The 26,580-nt window shown below is 40.7% G+C and overlaps 1 protein-coding gene across 5 annotated transcripts in view; it reads right to left on the reverse strand.

The window, feature by feature from the left end:
- RAPGEF4 (Rap guanine nucleotide exchange factor 4) overlaps window positions 1–26,580 on the reverse strand; it is a 285,737-nt gene that overhangs the window by 222,251 nt on the left and 36,906 nt on the right. For 3 of the 5 annotated variants that reach the window (XM_032408017.1, XM_032407991.1, XM_032408007.1), the window contains exons 2-3: window positions 9,559–9,701; window positions 6,500–6,588 (exon numbers count right to left, since the gene is read on the reverse strand). In XM_032408017.1, coding sequence (XP_032263908.1) covers window positions 6,500–6,588; window positions 9,559–9,701 — 232 coding nt within the window. Of the gene's footprint in view, window positions 1–5,132; window positions 5,166–6,499; window positions 6,589–9,558; window positions 9,702–26,580 lie in introns of all 5 variants that reach the window. The other 2 variants (XM_032407981.1, XM_032407998.1) reach the window with 1 other exon arrangement.

The following is a 26,580-nucleotide window of genomic DNA, read 5'->3' on the forward strand; positions in this document are numbered from 1 at the left end:
CTCTTTCTGAAATACACATACACACAGAGTTAAGTATGGTTGCCTATTTATTGCTTTTAAGTTTACTACTTACTGTGTATCACTTGTTCCAATGTTCACTTCTCACCCTGAATCCATTCAAATATTAATGAGATAAGAGTACACCCACAGCATTATTCATTCTAGTGGGAACGTAAAATCTCTAACTTTTAGGCCATTAAGTTAAATAGGTATCCAAGACAGGCAGGTTCTGGAGCACCAGAGTTCAGCTGTGGGCGTCTGAAGGCGTTTGTGTCCCAGTTAGGCTTAGGTAAGAGACTGAGTGTGGGGACAGGTATCAGTGGGAATGGGGAGGATTAATCCTTGATAGGATTTGTGTTGCTAAGTGGAAATCTACATGAGCATGTGAGCCAGTTGGGATACCATGGGTTGGTGGCGAGGTCTGTCAGCAGGTCCCCTTGCTGAGCACTCTGAATTTCAAGGGGTAAGACAAAGAATGGCCAAGGCAGAAAAAGTACCCGGAAAGTTGGAAGAGGTGCTTCTGACAATTACACATGGACATGGGGTACGAGTGTTTGGGGAGTAGGTTTTGTTTATGGAGTAGTGGAAGCAATATAATTTATAGGAAGATATTTCCAAGGACAGCAGTCTCTAAAAGTTCATCAAAATAACAGGAACAGAACAGTCTGTGTTTTTCCCAGAATTCTCAGCACAAACACAGTTTCAGGGCCACAGCAAAAGAAATGAAAGCAATGTAGCACCAGCTCCTCAAGGAAGGTCTCTGAGAGGTAGGGCCCATTATCTCTTTCTTCATCCAGAGACTTTTGTCTCTCCCCTCCAGTCCACGCTTGAAGCCCAGACTGGGGGGGATTCACCTGGAGGGAAAGTAGGGAGGCAGGACAGTGTTGGCTTGGGGCTCTGGTGGGAAAGGCGTGTGTGAGAGAGAGAGAAGTTGGTTCCAACCAGCACTCAGTAGGATTTGATACCACTGTCTGATATGTCCTGAGTCAGGAGCAGACCCACAGGGTGAGACAGAGTCTGTCTGCTAGGTCATGCCTCCCCAGCTGGCAGACTTGTGGTCTCTAAACTCTCTGGGTGGGCCAGCTCCAAGCAACACTGGGAGGTGAGCCATCCTCACTCCCCAGAGTCCAACGGCTTTTTGTCTCTATCCTCCCCTCCCAGGAAAGGCCCTGAAGTTTACAGTACCATTTAGTGGAGTCTTTATATTTTAATACTTTTCCCAAATGTGGAATCAACAGCTTTCTTTGTCAGAATCTTAGGCACCAGTGATCCAAGGGGGACAAAGAAGGATCTATACATCACCACCACCCACAGACACTAGAGGCTCTCGGGAGCAAGTGCCCTCTGAAGACCCCTTACAGACACCCAGGCAAATGGCTGCACGTGCTGGCTAAAGGTGAGCATGGCAAGAGCAGGCCATGGATTGGGTAAGGAAGGCATGGTGATCTCCAGCTCTGTGGGTCACCACTATGTCATCCTGAGCAGACCACTCATTCACCTGGGGCTTGAGCAAGATACAACACAGTTGGGTCTGCCTACTAGGGTGGCTCAAACAAAACAATGTAAAGTGAAATGCTTTCTAAATGCTAAGAGTTACTACCACTATGCTTCTAGCATGTCACCAATGAGAAGTAAGTATGACCCTCAACCTACAGTCCAAAGAATTCAAGAAGAGTCTGGCAAACCAATCATAAAGAAGGCAAGAAGCTGTGTTTTTTTAACCTAGTGAGCAAAAAAGTATAAGGGAATGATGGAAAAGGAGAAAAAGTAGTATTATATTAAAGCAGGCAGAAAGGTAATATAAATTTATGAGCCAAATAAAGTATTTGTGCTCTTTGTATTCTTCAAATTTATGTGTACTTTTATCTTCCTATCACCATATAAAAGAAATAGGGTGATTTTGTTCAGAAAAAAAATTCCATCAAATCAATAATGCCTAATAAATGTGTGACATAAAAATACTATATCAGAATCTGTGAAGGGTTTTCTTTCTTATGTGCTCCTTATTTCAATTACTGGCATCACCACCTACCTCTTCCTCTGAGTCAGGATCCCCACTTTCCCTCAGCCCCCATACATCCCATCAACACAAACTCCAATCCTGTCACCTCCACCTTGTACATAGGGCCTTAATCTCCCTCCCTTAGCATCCATACGTATCTATCCCACCCTCAAACCCAGAAACCTTTTTGAAGAGATGGGCCATGCTAACTGATGATCTAAAAGGTGGTGTAAAGAGGGCCCCGCATCCCAGCAGAGCTTGTCTAAGGTGGAGCAAACTCCTGCAAGATGGGCTTGGAGGTAAGACGTGTGGAGCTCTGAGCTGGAATCGGGCAGGTAGTTTCCGGAGCTACAGGGGAAAAGCTTCTCCCCACATTCATTATTACTTCTGGTTGGCACCTGTACAACCGTAATAGTCAAGAACTTGAGCCCCAGAACCACAAAGAACTCCTCTGATACCTAATGGCTGTGTGATCTTTATTTAGCATCTACCTGTAAAATGACACTAATAATAGCACTAATCAAGGAAGGGCCCTGTAGTTGAGTAGCCAATGAAATAATGCATGAAAAGTGCTTTTCACACAGCTACCTGTAGTGGGCGCTCCATTACCATGATCTACGTCTGCTCTTATTTCCACCATTCCCGCTCAACTAACACCCCACTGAGGGTGGTAAAGGGTATCTCTGAAACTCAGAGATAAGTTTGGGAATTTATCACTACCATCTCTGACTTCTGACTCTCAGATGAGAAGAAAGGCACACAGGTCAGGGAGAGACTTGAATGAAAATGGAGGGGCAGGCTAGCAACAGCCCTACTCAAAGATTTCACTCTTCTGTGCTGTTACCTCTTTTCTCTTTCCTTAATTCGCTCTTAGTCTCTTTTAACTTTTCTTCTTTTTCTTTTCCTGCCCTGCTTACCGTTTTTCCTGTGTGAACAACAGGAAGAACATGAAATTTGGAGTATGTCAGACCTGAATTTAAGTCTTCATTTGGCCACGTACATTTGTGTGGCCCGGGGAAAGTTACACCTAATGTCGCTGAGCCTTGTTTTCAAGCCCAGTTGTGAAATAGGGCATGAATGCCTAAAGATGATGCACACAGAATCCCTAGCAAGTAAGCTACAATGAAAGCACTTAGCAAAGTTGCTGCCGGTCTCTAGGGGTAGCAATTGTAGGCCTTCCCTTGCTTCTCTTCCCATGGCCCAAGCTCATTTCAGTCCCCATTGGGGTAGCTGATGGTTAATTTTATGGTCAACTTGGCTTAACCAGGATAACCAGTTGCTTAGTCAAACATAAGCCAACATTTTGTTGTAATCTAAAGATACTGTTTAACATTTACAATCAGGAGACTTTAAGCAAAGCAGATTATCCTCCATAATGTGGGTCGGTTTCATCCAATCAAAGGACTTACTTAAGAGCAAACATGTTTCCCTTGAGGTTTCCCAAAGAAGATGGAATTCTGCTTCCAGATTGCAACACAGGAATTCTGCCTGTGTTTCCAGCTTTCAGACTCAAGACTGCAGCATCAAGTTTTGCCTGATCTTCACCCTGCACCATATGGATTTCAAACTTACCAGCCCCCATAATCACATAAGTCAATTCCTTAAAATATCTATCTATCTATCTATCTATCTATCTATCTATCTATCTATCTATCCATCCATCCATCCATCTTCTATTTGTTCTATTTCTCTGGAGAACTCTGACTTAGAGACAGTACTATTCTGATTGGCTAACTCATCACCCTGATTTGGCCACGTCACTGGTGGGCAGAGATCCAGAGCCCATTACAAGGCCAGCACAGGTGGAAATGGCTTTTTTGTTTCTCCCTGTCAAACAGCTTGCCACGGGAGGAGATTCAGCCATCTTGCTCATTCTCTTTAGCTTCTTCCTCCCAGGGGGTGGCAACCATGTTCTGCAGGTGACCGTCTGAGCTGGCTGGACGGCTGGGCCCTCTGTGTTTCTCAGACTCCTCTCTGGAGGGTTGGAAGATATAGAAGTCAATGAGCTTTCTCGTTTATATAGCTTAGTGATGTAAATCAGTCCAGAAAACCCTGGTTGGACAATGTGGGGTGACGTACACAGAGGAGGCAGTAAGCCAGCTTTGATATAAAGCTAAAATTCCTAACAACTTAAGACAAGACCAAGCTCAGCTTAGGAAAGTTCTTGGCATGGGTTTGAGGTCAAAACTACAGCTGAAGTTAAAGGTTTGTTAAGATTTTAAAAACCCCACAGCTAATAACAAAGTGTTACTCAGCTATTCTCTGCTTGGACCCCGTGGTGAGAGAGAATTGGTCCAGGGCTATATTCCAGGAGCCCCTGGCCAAATCCTATTTTAATACCATCAAAATCTCAGGCCAGCTTTGAACATTTGATGTCTCAGCACATCCATGCTGATGTTATTTACCATCCCTTAGGTACATCTGCTCTGCCTTTCTTCTTCTTCTCTTTCCTCCCTGTGTTTTCCTTCCCTTCTCCCTTTTCTCCCCTTTAATTCTCATCTTCCTCCCCTTTCCTCTCTTTCCTCACCTTCTTTTTTCAGTTCCTCCCCTCTCTCCATCATCACTCATTCAGGACCACCCAGAGGAGTGAGAAGAACCATCCTCTACTAGGTCCTGTCCCCTCCACACCTCCACACAGGTGAGACCTGGTTACAGTGAGCATCAGGAACAGCTCTGAGCAAGGAGCCCAAGGGTCCCCACCAGGACAGCAGTCTGCAGGTGGAAGGTGTGTGCAAAGAGACATGGTGAAATCTGAAAAGATGACAAATAGCAGAGAGAGGGAAGGTGCGGGAGTCACCACATTTCTTTTGAGTCAAAAGCACAGAGTAGTGCCTGAGAGCCTATGTTCAGGTGACTGACTTCTTGGGTTTGAATCTTGATTCCCCTAATTTCTAGGTTATTTGCGGCAAGTTATTTAACCAGTCAGGGCCTTACTTCCTTACCTGTAAAACAAGAACAGTAATATGACCTACCCTATAGGGTTGTTGTGAGAAATAAAGGAGTAAATAAATACCTATTAGGTGCTTAGAACACCGCCCAGCACATGGCAGATACCCAAGAAATGCTAGCTTGTTCTCAGTTCCATTGAGAAACTAAGGCAGCTTACAAGAATAAAAAACTCACTTCTTACCTTGGCCCTCTGAACTCCAGGAGAAAACTGGCTCTGTGAGAGAGAAGAAGAGGGGTCGTCCCAACAAGCTTGAGAGGCACAGGTCCCAGGCAGTTTTTAATGTGACTTTCTATGCAGTGATCCACAGAAAAAGTATCTAAGTTACTTGGACTTGGGCACTGGCCTGAGACTGTAACCATCCATAACAATGGGAGTAACATTGGCAACTATATTCCAAATTCCAAATGCCCACTTTACCAACAATCTTTAGGATACTTTTCCATTTTTAGACGGTTGGCTTCCCATAACTTCAATATGCACACATGTTCCTACAAAATTTAAATCTCAAATTTAGGGCATTATAAATGTTTCTCACATTTGAAGTGTGTTACATATGAAGAAGGCTCAGAACCACTGCCTTAAACATGGTATTTGGCTGCAGGCTATTTGTCCCTTTAACTGATTTATAAATTTTTCTTGATAATTCTGATGTTACAATTAGCCAATTCCGTTCCTGCAGTTTTTATATGAATCCTGAATATGCAGATAGAAAGCTTGCGCCATTTTCATACTGAGGCTTGAAGGTGGCTTTTAGGGGCTGTCCTTTTGAGATTCAAGGTTTTTGGCTCCAAACATTTGGGCCCCATGGAATAAGGATGAGCAAGGTTCACTGCAGATATGAGTCTGGGTCCAATTTTAAATAGTCACAAATATTGTGGGGGGGAAAGGAGAAAGGAGACAAAATGAGTTTTATCTACTAGGATGCTAAGCTCCTCAGAGGTCACTAATGAAGATCAAGCAAGCAAGTTCCACACTTTAGAAAGAAAAGATATTATTGGCCCTTCCACATTTGATAAGATGAGGCAGAGAAACAGTGAGAGAGCACGATTTATAGGGAGATTGCATCAACCACACTTCCCCTGCATCACTGAAGTGCCTACAAGGCTGACGAGGGGACCACTTCGACAACAAAGAAAAGTCAGGATACCAGATGGAGGAAGGATCTGAGGACAAACCTAGAAAAACTTGATTCTCTGTCCCTTTGCTCACATTTCAATTTATGCAACAGCAATTTATCACATTGCAATTGAATCGTTTGCATTTCCCAATAGATAGCAAGCTCCTGGAAGACAGGCATCATGTTCTTGCCCTTCATGTTCCAACACCTGTCCCCATACTCAAACCCTGGGAGACATGCAGTATGTATGTTTGTTGAGTAACTTAATAAAAGAATTCAACAAACACTTGTCTAACTCCTTCCTATGGAAAGAGGAGAGGAGTTTGAAAATGTAATTTTGATGGCATAAAAGATACAGACCTAATGTGTCTGTAAAAATAATAATTATAAATCCTACTTAAAAAAAAAAAAAAAGAATACGTTATCTTACCTGGTGACTGCTGGTCTCAGACACTTTAACATCCAAAGACCCTGCCAGGACAGCATACCAGTTTGTTCCAATATCACCCTGGCGAAATACTGAAAAAGAAACAGTAAGGTAAATACACCGAATATAAGTTGGTTTTACCGTATGACCACTGGTCATTATAAGCATGACCTGGATCTAGCAAAGTTCTCCACCTTTCCTCTATCTGTTTCCATAAAAGCATGACATATTTCTCTTTTCCCCTCTGTCAACAAAGCTATATCCTATTTATTCTATGAAGTGGAACTCTATTAAAGGGAACTCTTTTATATTTATAGAGTAGTAATAAGGGATGATAACCCTAAATGCTATATGATACTTTGAATTTAAGAAGAATTCACTGATGTTTTATGTAATTTATCTTAAATATATTTCATAGTATTGTGATTCTTAGAAAGTAATTACTCTAGATGGGGTACATACTAACAAGGTTATTTGATTCAACAAAATACTAGTCTTCCACCTCAATTTCCTAAATCTACTTATATTAAAAGCAATGTATTTTTAGAATAGAATGTCCCCTTTTAAGCTCATCAATAAATGAGTAAGAAAAATAAAATCTGTTTTAAAAATCTTAACCAGTATTATCACTGTCCTTTTTCTTATTTGTTTTATAAATTCATTGCTTTTAGGCCTTAAGAGTTAACTACTCTTTGGAAATGACTCTCATCAGAAATTTCTGAACCTGATTTTGCTTCACTTTGGTAATCTCAGAGAGAAAACATTTAGGTATTTAGAGAGAACCTTAGTTCTCATATCATGTTAAGACCAGTACTTTGGAAAATCATTCTGAAACACTGGCTCAAAACTCTCATACAAATCTGACTATCCTTTTAAATATCTTGGCTAAATAAATAGATTGAATGACCTAACATTTTAAACTTCTTTTCACAATTAGAGTCAGAGATCAAGAGACTCAATATAAATGACAACCCAGTGAGACAGTTGAATTCTGGCAGGGCTAGTGCTCCCTGCCTATAAGAGCAAGCTTCTAGGAGCACAATAATGACGACAAGCTGCTCTAAACTCCCCAGGACATGCCGGAAAAGGCAAGAAGAACAATGGCATCCCACACAGGTGCAGTAATAAGCTTAAGATGAGAGACTGATGAGTTTATAGCTGGCCTCTCCAGTAACTCTGCTATTCCTAGCCTTTGTAAGTGACTCAGTTTAGAGTTAGGGTTTTGCCTTTCATGAACTTCTTGGCCCCAAAAGACATCATCACCTGCCAATCAATTTTACATTACAAAATGAATCATGGAAGATTCATATTGAAAATGGCCTTAAGAGACAGAAAATAAGAGTCTCATCCACAAAAGAATGAAGTTTCTGATGTCAGTAAGAAAAAAATATATATTGGTTTGAAAACAATATGTATGGATGACTTTTAAATATAAGTATGACTATGTGTGTACACATGTAGGAATGTAGGAAGACATCTTGAAGGATATAGAGTGTTAATAGCAATTTCTGCATTTGGGGATTGTACATGATTTTTCTCTTGCTTGTCTTCCAAATTTTCTACAATTATATTTGACAGACCCTGTTGGTCTCCCACTCAGAATCATACACCCTCCTCCTCTTACCTAAGTTAACATAGATTTTATCAAGTTTCCACCCTCCTCCACAGGACTAAGAGCTCAGAGCATAGAGTTTCTTCCCTAGCTCCAGTGGAGTAATCATGATCGGTCCAAATCAATCATGGTGATCCCATTATCTTTGACAGTGACTGGTTTAGATGCAGGTATGTGATGCAATTCTGGCTAATGAAATAGGAAGTCTGCTGGGGGACTTCTGAAAATATACACAAGATGAAATAGTCCTTCAGCAGGGTATCTTTGTATTGTCATGTGATGGGGCTCAGGGCAGGTTACCCCAAAATATGCCAAAGTGGTGTATTGATGATTTTGAATCAAAGTTACTTGAGAAACAGCCAGTGCAAGGACACTCTGACCCTCCTCTCTGTCCCCTGGAGAGCAGGAAGTAAGTCTCTCATGTGAAAGGAACCCTTCCTGCACCAAGATGTAGACATCATTATCACCAGACAGAGAATTCAGGGCCAAGAAGCTATATAAACAAACTCTGCTTAGTTTCTTCACTAATTAGTACCCAAGTTTAAGTTTCTTTGTCTTGTTGGTTTTCCACAAACCTATCGTTTCTTTATCTAAAAAGCATATAAACAGCCTGCTTCTTAGGTCCCATACCTATGAGATGACCATATGTATGAATAATGTATAAAATTTAATTTGATTTTTTTTTTCTCCCATTAGTCTGTCTTATGTCAGTTTATTAGCCCAGCCAAAAGAACTAGGAGGGGTAGGGGGAAATTTTCCCCTCCTAACACATGTAATGCCTCTAATTGCTATAGCTGTCTTAGAATCACTTGGGTCAAGTCTGACAACAAAAGCCAACACCTGAGGATGCATAGCAAAACATATACAAAAACAAAATGGGAGAGACATGTGACCTTAGTAATGTCTTCAAGTCACTTAATTAACCAACTCTGAAGCCATCCTATCTCAAGACTTCTTGAATATGAGTAATTGATTTTTTCCCTCCTTATAGGAGTAATTGATATTCAAGCCAGTTGGGTGGGAGCTTTCTGTTATTGTATCATAAAAGTGTCCCAACAGATGGAAAAGCATTATTTTTTAATGAAAAAAAACTTTAATGCAGCTGCCACCCTCTTGTTTTCTTTCCGTGCCCATTATTCACACCTGAAATAGATGATATCACTCAGGTTGATTCAAAACATTTCTATTAACATTCATTAAGAGTCCTTTTATCTTTATTTAATATCCTACTGACTCACATATTTCTTGGGGTAAAGAAAATAACTATTTGAGTTTCTAAGGATTTAGCTGAATGTATGTATCAGTACATCCTTCCAGTTCCATCTTCCAGGCTACCCTGGAAGAACATTTACATGCTGTGAACAAAGTCACAGAAATCTATCTCCATGGTATAACTACAAATGATCACAAACCATACACGAAAATACACCACTGGAGTTACATTTCTTACATGTTATTCCTTTTTCCAGATTCTCGTAATAACCACATAAACAAATCTGATGAAGGAGATTTGGGTGAAATTTCTCGAAAGCTTTAACTTCTTTCAGCCTTGTGAATATTATATCCACATCTTCACTGGATCGTTCCAATGGTCTATAAAGGAGAGAAAAGGCACAAAAAGCTGTATCAATAAGGATTTACTTCAGTCAACATGCATTATGTTAATTACATTCAAATTTATGCAACCATCCCAATTGCAAGTATTTCATTGCAAACATTTATACACCTATCCCCATCACAGGTATTTCCAGGCTTTTGTCAACCATTCACCTTAAGTCACAACTACTGCAGATGGTGCGATACTCTGATTTATAGTAAGGAATGCATATTTGGTCTCTATCCACTGTGGATAGACACACAGCTCCTAAAACTCTTGTGATTTCCTATATAAAAGCCATAGGGGCATCTTTTGTTACAAAAGTTGATCTTCTGTCCTTAGTTCCTGAAGTATTTCAGAGACATAAAGGTAAAATGGGTGTCTTGCTATTTATAACAAGACCTCTCTTTACAACTGCATTTATGTTACTAAGGTAACTTTTGGAAAACCTTTAGTAACCTAAGGAGGGAGGCTTGTTGCCAAGGGAACCAACCATGTGATTAGAGGGTTGGAACTTTCAGCTCCACTTCCTAACCTCCAGGGAGAAGTCTGGAGATTGAGTCAATCACTGAAGGCCCATGATTTAATCAATCATGCCTACATAGTGAAGCCTCCATAAAAATTCCTGAGCTATGGGATTCAGAGAACTTCCAGGTTGGTGAACATATGAAGATTTGGGGCATGGCATGCTCAGAAAGAGCATGGAAGCTCCTGTACTCCATCCCATACCTTGCCCTATGCATCTCTTCTGTCTGGCTGTTCCTAAATTATATCCTTTTATATTAAAAAAAAAAAAAAGCAATCTAGTAAGTAAACTGTTCTCCTGGTTTCTGGTGAGCCACTCTAGCAAATTAATCAAATCTGAGGAGGAGGTGGTAGGAACCTCTTCGATTTATAGCCCATCAGAAGCACAGTGACAATCTGAACTTGTGATTGGCATCTGAGGCATGTACAATGGGGCAGTTTTGTGGGACTGAGCCCATAACCTGTGGGATTGGATGCTATCTCTAGGTAGACAGTGTCAGAATTGAATTGAATTGAGAACTGTAGGAGATCCAGCCAGTGTCTCAAAATTGCTTGGTGTGGAAAACCCACAGGTCAGTGTCAGAGTGTTGGGTTACCACAGTAGTGGAGAGAGTGAAGGAAACACAGGAGGAGTGTTTCCTTTGCAGACGGCTAAAGCAGGAATCAGCGTCTAAGTCTTGGCCTGAAGTGGCCAATCAGATAAATCAAGTGGGTAAAAAGAGCAAAATATAAGGGGGAAAAAAAAATCTCTCCTACATGAAAACAATGGTGAAATCACAAAGATGAATGAGAACTGATACTGAGCCTCAATGTGGACAATACTAGAGGGAATGGTGGGGAGCAGAGTTAACTGCAAAGATGGGACTGTCTAAAAGGAGCAGGCCTTCTTTGGCTGTTATCCTTATTACTGGTTTTTTCTGTGGAAACATGGGCCCAGATGCTGTCATATCTTTCAATTGTTCAAGGAAAGATATCTAGATATTTTGTTCACATTCCTTAAACATTGTGTAGTTCACACAAATAACATCTATGGACTAGATCCAACTTGTTGCCCACCATTTTGTATTCTCTGGATTAAGATGAACCAAAGAACCAAACAAATATGGGATAGTTTTGCAGATTATATAACTGTTTCCTTTCTTTCCTTTGCTCAGTTTTCTAAGTCTATTCCTTAAATATGTTTTGCAGGATCATATGATGTTCCTTGATAGATATTTCACATTACACAGAAACTATCCAGCCTCATGTGTGCTCCCGAGGCTTCTGGGATCAGAAGAAATAAGCTGGTCAAAGACTTGACTGAGACAGTAATTCTCACTAAATATCCATGTGCTTCCCTAAATTTACCATCTTCCCTTGCAGTTATGTTGGAGCCATGCTGTGGCTAGTGGGCCGTGAACAAAACTAGCATGTATCACTTCTGAAATGAGACTGTTAAAAGCCATGGGATGTCTTCTGTCTCTCTTTTCCTTAGCCACAACTTTGCAGTGTTATGGGTTGAATTGTGTCCCTCTCATAAAATATGTTGAAGTCCTAACATCTGATACCTGTGAATGTGACCTTATTTGGAAATAAGATCTTTGCTGATATAATCAACTTAATATGAGGTCATGCTGATAGGGGTGGGCCATAATCTAAGGACTGGTGTTCTTATAAAAAGAAGGAAATTGAGACACAGAGACACGGGGAAGATGGCTATGTGAAGGTAGAGGCAGAGATTGAAATGATGGATCTACAAGCCAAGGGACCCCAAGGACTGATGGAAACTACCAGAAGTTAGAAAGAAGCAAGGAAGGGTCCTCCGCTAGAGCCTTCAGAACATGGCCCTGCTGACACCTTGATTTTGAACTTCCGGTCTCCACAACTGTGAGAGAATGTATTTCTATTTTTTAAACCCACCTAGCTTATGGTATCTTGTTTGAGAGTCCTAGGAAATTAATTCAGAAGACATGTGTTTTAGATGCTATAGCCACAAGATGGAGACTGTGCAAGTGACAAATAAAACTCCACTGTGTGAAGTTACTGAGATTTGGTGTGTGTGTTTAGGGTTGGGGGATTGTTACCACACCATCATTTAGCATCACCTAGACTAACACAGAGGTCAGGACTGGATGTGCCAGAGTCCCAAGAAACTTGGGACATTGTAGGAGGAAGACAGATCCCACCATGAGAGATGACCACTTCTGGAGGACATGAGCAGATGACCTGTCACTAAGGGGAAGACCTAAACTCATGAAAGCTTACTTAAAAGGCTTTTCACCTATCCCCATGACATTTTCAGGCCCAAGATAATTAGACTCAAAGAGGATGCCTACAACCAACCTCCCAATAACCTCTACTGAAAAGACTTGGACCCCGTTTCCCAGGGAGGAGGAGGGGAAATCCTGATGCATTAGTGTCCAGTTTATGAGATAACCAAGTTCCTGAAGTAAAAGTTCCTTCACCAGGGAAGGTATAGCACATCAGGACCAGTGCCTCCTTCTACCTATTGGCTCTTTGTGAGGGCTTTATCAACTCCCTACCAGAAGGTATGTTCCCAAAGTGAAGGGACTTTGAAACAGTGGCTACAACTTCAGCAGTTAATCAAGGGGTACAAACGACTTTCAGCAAGTGTCCTGGTGTGCCCAATGAGAATGCATGTCACAGGCAGTGAGGGCAACCGGCAGAAGTGCCCCCTGGTGAGGAGTCATGCCAGCGGGGCACACTTGGTGGGAAGCAGTGTTGGCACCAGCAGGGAGTCACACTCAGCCCAGCAAGCAGCGTGTGAACTCCACGGGCTGCTGCCACAGCAGTGCTGGCACTAGCCTGCAGGCCCAAAGCAATGACAGCATTCAAATGGCCACGGGAGGAATCACAAGAACCACATGAGCTGGAAACTGACGGGGCATTGATATGGTAGATTCTACTTAGTTACAGAGGAAAAAAGGTAAGTGGAGATTAGAATCCACCTTCCGTCAAGAAGAAAAGTAGCATCCCATTTTGTGCACTCTCCCTGGCGTGTGTCCCATCTCAGGAAGGCAGACCAGGACAGCTTAAACACATTTTTGGGCCAACACCCTCCAGAAGAAATAGAAAGCAGCAGAAGAAAAACTTAGGTACTTCCATACAGTCCAAAACAAGCACAAAAGAACTTCAAGATTTGTAACCAGATTTTGTAAGGCCAAGTGACCAAAGACACTTGAAAAGACAAAGTTAATTTGAGATAACCAGGACAACTTTGAAACCTCTCTTCCTGATATTTTCTTTAGGCATCCCCAAATTAGGTCCTATTAATGTCGCCCACAGAAACAATGAAAAGCAATGTTTTATCTGCCATTGTTTTTACTGGGTACTTCCTGGAATGTGGAAAACTGCATTCAGCTATGAACTAACATCTTTACTATCCCACCTCTGTAATCTACCACTGGTGGGAGTCCTTCTGTTGTCCCTCTTCTCTTGTGAATCCACAATTTCCTAATGCCGCATGGATTCTCATCTCTGTGGAGGTCATGCCTGCAACAAGTCCTTGGTGTGTGATGATGTTCTAGGGTGACCTCAAACTAACTCTTCTCTTCTACATTTGCTACTGCACCTGCACTCCTATTTGCATGCATGGAGCAGCCTCATCCTCACCTTCACCATACCCAGGTAATTCTACCTACTCAATGCCTTTCAAATCCATCCCCTCCTCTCAGCCTCTCCTGCCACTGCCTCAGTTGAGTGTGAATGAAGGGCACATGAAGCTTGTGTTGGGACATGAAGCTAAACAGCATGGCAGCCCCTTCCTAGGAGGATGGAGAGCTTGGTTCCATCTAGTAGCCAGCACAAGTATTTTAAGAAGGGTAGTGGCAGGGTTGGATGTGCATTTGAAAAGATCACCTTGGCAAGTCAAGGCAGATGTGAGGGAGTAAAGACCAGCAGGTAAGAGACCAGTTAGGAAGCTCTTACAGTGTTTCAAAATGATGATGTGGGCTTCTCTAATTATAACTCACTCTAGGATCCTTTCCATTCCCTTAATAACTATGTACAGCTGGTCCCCCAAATAGAAATAAGTAAAAGCTCCAAGTTCAAAAGAAGTTCTTTTCCTTAGCCTGGCATGTGACACCCAGGGCTCATTTTTTTAAAATCTTGAAAGACAGAAAGAGAGAAAGAAAGAAAGAGAGAGAGAGAGAGAGAGAGAAAGAAAGAAAGAAAGAAAGAAAGAAAGAAAGAAAGAAAGAAAGATCCTCACTTTTAAAACATGCTCTTACGAAAGAAGACACTGTGGTAGGCAGGAACATAGGGTGACCCCCAATGACCCACATCCTTGTACAATCCCCCTGAGTGCGGGCAGGAGCTGTAATTTGCTTTTGGTCAATAGAGCATGGCAAAAGTGTAAAGCTATCACTCCCACGATTATGTTATGATATATGGCAAAGGTAAAGAGATTTTGCAGATATAATGAAGGTCTCTAATCAGTTGACTTCAAGTTCATCAAAAGGGAGATTTTTCCCAAGTGGGCCTGACAGAATCAAGTGGATCACTTGAAAGAGGGTGGAAGAAGCAGGAGCTTCTTTTGCTGGCGGCCTTGAGGAAGGAAGCTGCCATGTTGGAGGAGAGTGGCAAGGTGAGGAATATGGGAGACCCCTGGCTGGCAGCCAGCAAGAAAACAGGGATCTCCGTCCTACAGCTGCAAGGAACTGAATTCCACCAACAACTATGTGCATGTAAAAGATGACCCCAAGCCCCAGAAAAGAACATCACCCAGTTAGCACCTTGATTTCAGCCTTTAAGACCCTGAGCAGAGGATTCAGACAAGCATGTCCTGGATCCTGCCCCATAGAAATGGCCAGATAATAAAGTATGCTGTTCTAAGCCACTAAGTTTGTGGTAATGTGTTCCACCGCAATAAAGAAAATACAGATATGAAGTTATTTTCTCACATTGACTCATTTCCTTATGACCAGCTTAGGGTTCACTTCCTTCATGGAGTTTTTACTTACAACCTTGCCTCTCTTCTCTGAAATCCAATTGATAATATTTCTTTTTGGCCTCTTATTTCATGATGTTAATAGTTCACATTTTATGCATGTAAATTTTGTCTTCTTGGAGATACTGTCATTCATTTATTCATTCATTTGGTAATATACTACTTGGGTCTCATCTTTTATAACCACCGATTCACTGTTTTCCTACTTTGTTTTGGTATTTTTCTTCTGTGGTTCTTTGGTTCTTCCAGAATGAATTTCAGTCTGTCATTGAAAACTTTCTAACTCCGATAGCAAGGTGAGACAGATGTTAACCCATCTAAGTTAGCAAAAGGCACAAACTAAAAATATTTCTGATAAAATGTAATTATTTTAAATACTGTATAAATTGTAATGGTAAATAATGTCTATTTAGCAGGATCAAAAAATATCATTTTCCTAGAATGCATGTATGATCTTGAGAAGAGTGGTTTTAACACATAACTTTTTATCATATCTAGATTTCAAATGAATGGATTCAAATAAATAAGACTTCACATTGCAGTATGAATTATCAAAATCTATGGAATTTTAAATGACTCTCTGCCAAACACATCTTTTAATGAATGCACATTCGTTTATTGCTTTCCTACTGTACATTAGATACCTTTCCTTAGAAGAACAAGGGTAAACAAGATACAACCCTATCCACAAGAAGCTTACAATCCACTGGGGAAGGGAGTCATGTAACCAAAATTAGAATACTGTATGATAAGTACTGTAATGATGGTACCCATTATATTCTGGTCTGGACCTTATTTTACTGCATAGAGAAGACACACATGGGAACTACCAAAGTTAGGTGTGCAAGAGATAGCAAAGGTTCTGGATTCCCAGTGCTGCCTGCATTCATTAGGTAATGTGAAAGTTTAATATACTCTTGAATCTTAATTCAGTCAATTTAGGATTATCTAGGCACTAATTAAAGCACAAAATAATAACACATAGGCATCTGTGAGAAAAAAATGTACAATAACCATAAAATTAGCAAAAACATCTGCCCTTAGATGACTACTGCTGTTTGGCTACATGATAATCAATATTGGTAAACCCTTTGCCATGTGGAAGGCCACCCTCTCGTCAATCTGCTAAGTAAACTCCTCACTGCTAACACCTGCAGAAGCTCTGGGGGACCTCCAGGACAGCGGATTCCAACACCCAACAGTCAGAACCGTGGGTGTGCAAAGTATGGGAAGAGAGGAGGGAATGGGAGAGGGGGCGGCAGAACTGCTCTCTGCCCAGCTGCCTTCCCACAATCATAAACAGAAGGCTCAGCCAGGAAATGGACAACACTAACATATACTATAAGTAGTACTGTCATCTTGTGGGAATGTATGGGATGCTTTATTTCCTCAAATACTTTATTTGTATTTTTTTTAAATTTTCAGATGTCTTGTGAAAATTAGTAAATGTATTTCAGAACATTGGGTGTAATGTTAACAAATACATTTGTATTAAAATGACTGCGGTTGGTTTTGACTCATTTCTTCAACTGTAACTTTGGGTATAAGAGCCAGTCCTCTCCCCAAAAGAAACTGCTAAATCCAAGATAATGCAGTAATTTTATAATTTTATAAATTATAAAAGGCTACAGAAGCTATTAGTAGTAGTAGTAGTACCATCATCTTCATCATCATTATTAGCCACAAAGAAGTTTTTAAAAAAGTATTCAATGAAAACAAGGAATAAAGTACTTAAAAACATGTACTATTATTCTCATGTGCCTTTTGAAGCTTTTATAGAGAGATGTGCATGTATGTTTTTCTCTTTCTCTATTGTAACAACCGTAAGATGTCAAACACTATGTGCTTGACAATCTCGGTCTTTTTGTAACACAATTAACTTTCCAAAGGGCTTTGAAAATTTTCATCATCACGGCCCTGTTAGATGAAGCAGGTATTATGAACCCTATTTTACCAGCAAAAACATTTGACACAGAGGTTAGATGAGTATTAATATACTAAAATCATGTGTATTTATATTGCCAGTGATGACATGGATATATCAAAAATCGTTGAAACTCAAGATGTTTACCACTTATCATGTTATCATTTTAATTATATGATTATTAACCACTTAGAATACTGAAAGGTTTACTCTTTACTAATTACAAGGTTTACCGACAATGTCAACAAAATTCAGAAAGAAGGTGTTGAAAATGCATTCATTCAATCTGCAAATATTTACTTAGTATATGAGAGGAGAATAAGGCACTCAAGGCATGGCTTCTGCACCAAGGAAGTTAAAATTGAGTTAGGAAGATTTGTACACGTACATCAATTACCAAGGTGAAATGTGGTAAGAATCACAATTAAAATAGGAAAAGGGAATAGGAAGAGGAAAAGGAACATCACTTAAGAAGTGATCGCTTAAGAAGACACCATTGAAGGATGAAAGTTCTACAAAGACTTAATGCAGGCATTATTGTAGATTCTTCCTAAAATCAGTCCTTTCTTGAATTTGTCTTTTTATGACTACAGACCCACCACTGTTTGGTCATTTAGTCCTAAAAATGTGTACTGCTACAGCTCCTCCCCTGGAGATCGGCTGAATGACTCTTCTCCCTATGAGTTTCTTACTCACCAACCCCTCACCACACACCACATACACACAGAGGCACATACACACAGGCACACAAACATACAGAGATGCATACACACACAGATACACACACACACACAAATGTACAAATACACATACACAAACACACACATACATGCTGACAAAGATTGTTTGTTGACCAAATTTACTTAGACTTCCAAATCTTTTCTTAGGCCCATCTGTGCCCTTCCTTGTAAAATGCAGTTTTAGCAAGAACCCTGCCAAGTCCATGTAACCAGACCCTCCCACCCTCCGTATATGACCACTTTGACATCGGATCTGGTTTCTCATCCTCCAACATCCTCCAGGTGATAATCTGATCAGCCTTGTCTTCAGCAAGAATCCTGTTAGATCAGTTTAGCCAAATCTCCCCTTACCGCTGATGTTTCCTCTTAGTAATTTTCTACCCCCTGACCACTGCCCCTGCCCTGCTCCTTGACTGTAAATTCCCATTCGCCCAAGCTATACTCAGAGTTGAGCCTAATCTCCCACCCCAACTGTAAAATCCTATTGTCCTGTATAAAGTCTGCTTACCACCTTTAACAAGTACCAGTGAAAATCTCTTTTTCTTTAAACACACACACACACACACACACATCCCTCGACTCAATCAATGGCCAAAATCCTCTCTACGCTCCTGATTCAGCCCGTGTTCAGGGTGACTCTCAAAAAAAATCCCCTTGATGGATCCTGAGACCCAGGAGCAACTGCAGCTTTTTTATCCTCACAGCTAAGACTGACTGTCACAAGGCACACCAAGACCTCTGTGACCCTTCTAAAATATGGCCCGCACATCTGCCATCAGGGAGCAGAGCACCTGAAGTCTGCAAATTCCTGGCCTTCATGCCTCCCTGTCTAGAAATCATGCCTGCTTGCTTTTATGTCTTTATGAAAGAGTAAAGTAAAAACTGCCCCCTTGGTGTCCCAAATAAGAGAGTTGTGCCTGCAGATCACTCTGGACTACCATTTTGGCCCTAGCAGAGCAATACTAGGGGTCAGAATACCGCCACCTCCCTTTCACGAACGACCACTCTGTCATCTGTCCCATGGTGAGAGATGCCAGGTCTGGGGCCCGAGACTATTCAGACAGTTGAAAGAGCCTGCCTTCAGGCAGAGGGCAGGAATAGCCCGGCTAACATCTAAATAATGCCGACTCTGCTGTTGTTAGTGAGAAGAGAAAGAGAGAAACCTTTTTTGACTAGGCTCAGTGTGCTGCCATTTGTCTTATTACAATTAAAATGAAAATATAAAATCAAAGTACAGGCTTGTCCAATTTTAACAGACCCTTTTAAAAAATTTTCTCTGATGGTACATGAGCATCTAAACTCAGTACAGGATCTTCATGCTGGGCATAAGTCTCTCTACAACACACCCCCAGCCAGAGGTCCAAGACCCCAGCCAAATTGCTTACTGGACCCCAAAGAGCACATAAAGTTTTCATATTTTCCCTAGGCAATACACTTGCTCTACCAGCATTAAGTTAAAAATAATTTCTTTTGGCTACTTAAATTTTTAAAATGGCTTCTGGCATGACTCAGATAATTGATGCTTCTTTAAAATACTTTCCAGGTAAGTTTGAACTGATGGCTTTTTTTCTTCTATGTAATTGTCACCATAGTAAGCAGAGGCTCTCAAAAATCACTCCACAGTACCTAGTGCTATACTCAAATTTGAGATGACTCTGTTCAGAAAACTGCCACTGCTATAATTAAATATTTGGAGAACTCTCAGGGCCTTAGGTCATGAGGATTAGAAAATAGGAATCTCTTGAATCGGAAATCTTCTTTTCTTAGTGCTCTCTATTTCCGGGCGACCAGAAGGACACCTTGAAGGAGAAAGAAAGGAAGAATATGGAGGATGGGGGCAGAGGCAAGGAGGATTTTACTTTACCTAAGAAGAGTGATTCTCAATCTTTTATCCCTCCCAACCTGCCCGAGGCACAGGAGACAAGCCCATGAGAAGCAGTGGAGGGAAGCGCTTTTTAGCAGGAAGTTTTTGTTTTGTTTTGTTTTGTTTTTAAAGATTTAGCAGGGAGTTGTTTTTTTTTTTCAAAGATTTTATTTATTTATTTGAGAGAGAGAGAGTGATAGAGAGCACGAGCGGGGAGGAGAGGGAGAAGCAAGCTCCCGGACTAGCAGGGAGCCCGACATTGGGGCTCGATTCCAGGACGCTGGGATTGTGACCTGAGCCAAAGGCAGATGCTTAACTGACTGAGCCACTCAGGCACCCCTCCCCCCCTTTTAAAGATTTTATTTAGCAGGGAGTTTTGAAAACACCTCCCCTTACTGGATCAGCTGGTTGGAAATCTCTGGCTTTAAAAGAGAAGTGGGTATGGTACTGTAATAGTGGATAGTCTGGCCCCCAAGCCTGATACCTATTTCCTTTGGAGCCTCCTCTTCGACTACTCCCCTCTTCCTCCTCCAGACTTCCTCCTCCAGGTGCAGGTGTCTTTGCTGCACCTTGAAGGCCTTGGGCCACCTCAGAGCTTTTGCAGTGGCTATTCCTTCTGCCAGGGATGCTCTGTCCCCAGATCCCGGCGTGACTCACCCCTCACCTACTGCAAGTCTGAGCACAAATTCTCTTCTCAGTGAGCCTGCCCTGCCCGCCCTGCTTAATTCAGCTCTCTTGGCAGTACCTGACCCACTTTCACCCAACATTCTTTTCTTTTTTCTACAGCACTTAACACTTCCTAACATAGTATTTATAGTAACAATAATTACTATTATAGTGATTGCCTCCACTAGAATGTAAGCTCCAGGAAGGCAGGGATTTTTTCTGTTTGGATTACTGCTATAGCTCCAGTACCTGGAACAGTGTCTAGCATATAGTAGGTGCCCAATGAACACTGCTGAAGAAAAAACATACTTTTGTGCTTGTTGTATTTATATATGTGAGTGTATTATTATTAAAAAGTTAGTATTTCAAAGAGAATTAGATTACTTTTTGGATAAGAAACTATCTGTCTACAAAATTTTTGCTGTTCTCTACCACCCTTACCAAATCAGAGTAATAATGAATCCTCAGACTACTGGTGTTCTCAAGTGAAAAAATGCACAAAGAATCACTTCAGTAACAGCCTATGTATACACCAAGATTTCTTAGAGGATCCATTTATATTTTTCCTCATGTGAGCCCATGCTAATTTTCATGACCAATTAAGGAAACCTAAATATTCAAAAATGTGATATTACCTTTATTTATTACCTTCAGCCTTTTCTGAAGGTAAAAACTATACGGGAAATGGAAATAATGCAGTTCTAAAGCCATATCCCAGAAACAAAGAGAACAGATACCATTTTCAAAAGAGATGCACTCAGAGAAGTCCATTAAATTCAAAATAGTTCTAAACTAGAATACACAATATAGCACCAACAACTACAAGGGAGTTTATTATTATTGCATGGAGATACTCAGGCTCTTGTTGTGGTAACTAATCTCTCCTGCCACACAATACTTGTAATGGATATAAGTATATTTAAATTAGGGGGAGGTGGGCCTAAATTTTACCTTAATTGATAAATAACAGATAGGAATAGAAAAACTGGTATGCAGACCCATTGGGTGAAGACAGGTCTCTAGATCAATGATGAGATTATGGAGGCTTAAGTGGTCAGTTCTCATAAGACTAGATAACAGAATTCCAGGGCTTTCAGCAAAGAACCCAAGACAGAACAAAGAACTTAGCATGTCAAGGTAGGTACCATTTTGACCTAAAACCAAGGGGTTTCAAGCCAACAGTCAAAGAAAGCCCTATAGGTGTCTTTAGTTCGCTAGCAAAATCATCTCTATATTTGATGCTGCAGATGAGTCATTTATTGAATATAATGTAGAATGGCAATATATGTTTTTTAAAATATAATAAATGTCCTCTTTGTTTAAAAAAATCTATTGTTTCAATATAAGTAGAAGAGAACTTCTGTTCCTGTTATAATGAGTAACTGGTGCCAGACTAACCCTTCCACAGTAAACAATGTAAAAGTTGAACAAAAGACATGAAGCAACTGCTTTCAGATGTTGGGCTAACAGTAACACATGACTATGATCCCAGAAAGAAGGGGAATACAAGTGGTATTCCACACGATAGCTCTGGGGCTTTGCCTGGGTCACTTTCTGGAACACAGGCAAGGAAAGAGAGCCCAAGTAGAGCATGGCGGTCTCACGGAGCTGGTGGGGCAGCAATTGATGGATGCTGACATGACTGGAATCTGCAGTGAAGTAAACCAAAGAGAAGGGAGCTGTTCTTAGAAAGAGCTCCAAAATTCAGCATAGGGGTCTTCTTGAGTCATTAATGGCAAATGTGCAGGTCAATACTCATGGAGAGGCCTGGTAGACAATAGTTCCTAAGGAGTAGAAGCTGAATGGAGATTCTGGAGGTCACACAGTGCTGAGAGATATAGCAGCTCTGACCAGTGAGAGTAGACAGATCTCACTGATCACCCTGGACATTCAACTGAGACTCCAAAAAAAGCCATTCTAGAACTAGACCTAGAACTACCCTAACAAGGCTCAAAAATAAGTTTTAATAAAAGAAAGTAACAAATCTGAGACTTTCAGTATGAGAGCTCATAATCTCCAGCATACAATCAGAAATCACTACATATGCATGGAAATAAACAAACAAACAAATGTGACTCATAAGCAGAAAACGTCAAGAGAAACAGACCCAGAGATGACCCAGACATAGTTAAAATACCAAACAAGGACTTTAAAACAACCATTATAAATATGAAAAAAGGAAAAAAATTCACTAGATGGGCTTAAGAGTGGATTGGGCACTGCAGAAAAACAAAACGGTGAATCTTAAGGCAGGCTGTAGAAACTATCCCAACTAAAGTGTGAAGAGAAAAAAAAAAGGATAAAAAATAATAAATGGAGATTCATTGACCTGTGGAATAATATCAAGAGTTTAAACTACCTGTAATTGAAGTTTCAGAAAGAAAAGAGAGAGAAAAGAAAAAAGAAAAAAAATGAAGAAAGAATGGCTAAAATTTTTTCAATTAAAAAGGCAGTCAATACCCGCAAAGAGCCCAAAATGTTGTGAAACAAAATTTCCATTTTATAAGTATGGTATGTTAAAGATGGCCACACATGCTTTGCCATGATCTCTATCAAGAATTGGGACTTATTTCCCGTCCTCATGAATCTAGGCTGACTTTGTGACCAAAGGAATGTGGTAGAAGTGATACCATGTCACTTACATTAGCACTACAACTAACAAGCTATACTACCTCAAGCAGTTACTTAACCTCTCTACTTTTGGCTTCCTTGTATCAAAAAGGAAGCTATGAGGGTAAATTATCTCTCGATGTTGTCCATCTTTAGAAAAGTCTAGAGAAATTATGTAGAGAGCCAACAAATAATTAATAAATAAAAATAAGTCAGGTGCTATGCTTTATAATTACCTTGCATCTTAGAATCTAAATACCTTGACCCAATAGGACTGGGGCTTCCAGATCTATTGCTAAGTCAAAATACACTCAGGAATTTGGTTGGAATAATGTTTTCTATATGGTATAGCTAGGTATGGCCTATAAACTAGAGATTATGTAGTATAGGGTCCTGTCAGCTAAAGTTTTAGTAACTAAAGATTACTTGGTGCACAGTAGGATGCATTTCTTACAGACACAAATTCTCTTTTCTTTCACAGTGCTCAAGCTTTTTTTTTTTTTTAAAGATTTTTTATTTATTTATTTGAGAGAGAGAATGAGAGAGAGAGAGAGAGCACATGAGAGGGGGGAGGGTCAGAGGGAGAAGCAGACTCCCTGCTGAGCAGGGAGCCTGATGTGGGACTCGATCTGGGGACTCCAGGATCATGACCTGAGCCGAAGGCAGTCGCCCAACCAACTGAGCCACCCAGGCGCCCCTCACAGTGCTCAAGCTTTAATAGTGAATAAACTGTTAAATAAATCTAGAGTTGGCTAGTAGAGAAAATACTGATTTTTTTTTTTTTTGATGAATTTTTGTTAGACTAAAACCTTGTGTCATACCCACCAAATCTAAGACACCTTATTTCTATAGTTCCAACCCTAGGAATACCAGGGAAAATAGATGCCTTGAAATTAATTCTTTTTGGAAACAGCTTCTCGTACCCTTTCAGAGTGTAAAATGGCAAGAGCAGTCCTCACCAACACAAGTTTCCAGCACGCCTCACTGCAGAGGATGAACTGCCCCAGGCAGCAACACGATTTGTGCCAAGGACATATGGCAGGGATTATGATTAGTCAGGGGCGAAGATTCAATTTGACAGTCTTTCTTTATACTGTTAGTCATTTTGGTTTTCAAAGTGATCAGAATTAATAGTCCAAACCAGGTAGGCTGGTGTCTAGAATGCTGGTTTAATAAAAAGAAAGCCACCCTGCATATAATTTCAGTCAAGTTTGAATGATTGCATCCAGAAATTATGACTACCCAGGCAATAAGATGCCTAGAGAATGAGTTCCCAAAGCCAGTGGCTGACCAATGCCTATATCAGAGAGAGGCCTTGTTATAGCCATGTATGGTCCATTTAGTAACAGGATATTGTGACTCTGTCTATACCCAACACGTAGCTCTAGTTTGAGAGGTCATAACAGCCTTTCTATATGCCAGAAGCTGGTCCACCTCTTCTAGTCCTCCTGTAAGGAACAAGGAACCACTTCCCAGGGCCAGCAAGAATTAGATGCTCACACCCACACCAGTCCCGAGTCTCTGAACAAGCAAAACAGGAAGTACCCTTGTCCCACAGCTTTTCTTCACCCAAGCAAAGATAAAGAACATTAGAATTCTGAATTTCAGTCTCTAATCTCTTTCATTCAATAAGTCTGCTGTGTACGGACCAAGTACAAAGCTTTTGAGAATTCCAGGAAGAATGATACTTTGATTATGCCCTAAAGCAACTTCTGATCTATAAGGGGATCTAAGACCTCTATCTAAATGATGATAATGCAAGGATGAAAGCAGTCTTGTGGGTCCATATAAAGGTACACAGATATCTATATAAAAACTCCTGGGGATTGAAAGCTAGACAAGACAAAAGTGAGTAGAGAAGGCTTCACAGAGAATGTTTTTCTTCCAGTTCTCAGCTTCCCACAGCATTTTAGCTGAAAATTGAGCTGGGTCATGGAAAGTGGGCAGAAATTGTATAAGTACAAACAGAAAGTAGGTTTCCAGGCAACAGGATGAGAAAGCACAAGCAAAGACATGAGGTAAGAAATTAAAGGCCAAGAGTAGTCAGTAGTCCCAATGGTTTGAAGTTCCAATGAAATAAGATTGGAACCCTATGGGACAGGGCTGGAATGCCAGCTGGTGAGGGTACAGACTTTATTTTGCTAACCATGGGGGACCAGTGGAGATTTTAAGGACACTGAAAAAAACTAGAGCCATAATTTGGAAAACCTATCTTCTCACAGGGAATGAACTAGAAGAGGAAGGGACAAAAGGTATAGAGACTAATTAGGACAGAGCCCTAGGGCTCCATATGTCATGTTCATTCAGGTGTGACAGTAATCATAACTCTCTTCTCCTTCTCTCTCCAATGCCCACTTAGAAATAGTGTGACACTAAATCCAGTTTTCCCTGAGACAATCATGGCTCATACCTATAGTCCCAGTGAAATTACTAATACTCCCCCATTCACTCTCAAAAGTAGCCTAGTTTGGACAATAAATTATACACATACTTTACTTACATAACCTCTCATTCCACCTGTCTGCAGGTACTCTCCTCGATATCAGGGGAGCAGAGACAATTTGTATAATTCACAGTCCTCTCCCTTCCTCACTCACCAAACAGTGATTATGTGGTCAGTTTGTCTCCCTCCCCATGTAACTAGGCAATCTTCATTCTTCTGGATTTCAAGCTTCTGCTGCCCCATTCCACCACTCCAGGATGGTGGGGCAGAGCAGGATGCAGCTCTGAGTGTTGGGAGAAGGGGGGTTGGGATGGCAGAGGAGGACACAGGGACTCTCAGGGCTAAGGCAGGGAGAGATGGACAACAGGGCCCTCCAGCTGTTGATGAGTAAGATTCCAGACCTTTGTCTTTTCCCATCTGCAAGTGTCAGTGGGTGTGTGAAGATGATGAAAGGGTACATGGAATGAGGAAAACTAAAAATATGGCTTAACTGCATGAAAGTGATCCTAATTATAGTCATTTACTTGAACATCCTATGAACCATTTGTCCCTAATTACACTGCTGTCCAAGAACAAATATGTAAATCATAAAAGGTGCCAGATCATTTTTATTGTGGTTTCATTTGATTATAATAGTAATCTTTTTATATGTGTTTATCATTATGGTTTGTTTCTCATGTGGCATGACCATTTGTTTACAATACTGATTCCTTCTCATATTAATACATCATCTTATACAATAAAAGATCTGAATTCTTCAGACACTGATAAACTTTTATGGGGGAAAAAACGCCAAGCCATTAGGAATGATCTTTGAAAAGCAATGTAAATGCACAAAGAGTGGCACTACATTTCTGGGTGGGCCAAGAATATTACATAAGAAGGAGAAGATTCCAGCCATTCAGATGGAAGTCAATTTAATGAGTTTAATCCAAGAAAGAGATCAAAAAGTGGTTATTGACATTTCCTGGAAGAGCTGGGTACTGAGCAAATTCAGGAAGCAGGTGTTTAAGACAAATTAGTAATCCTGGCTTTATAACCCAGCAGTACAAATAAATAAAAAACACAAAATGTTTTGGTAAGAAAATAAACTTGACTCTTCTCCCAGACCATGGGCAACTTTAGCACAGGGACCACACACATCTGACACTGGTT

Source organism: Phoca vitulina, unplaced genomic scaffold (assembly GCF_004348235.1).
Source record: "Phoca vitulina isolate PV1807 unplaced genomic scaffold, GSC_HSeal_1.0 scaffold1, whole genome shotgun sequence".
Taxonomy (NCBI): domain Eukaryota; kingdom Metazoa; phylum Chordata; class Mammalia; order Carnivora; family Phocidae; genus Phoca; species Phoca vitulina.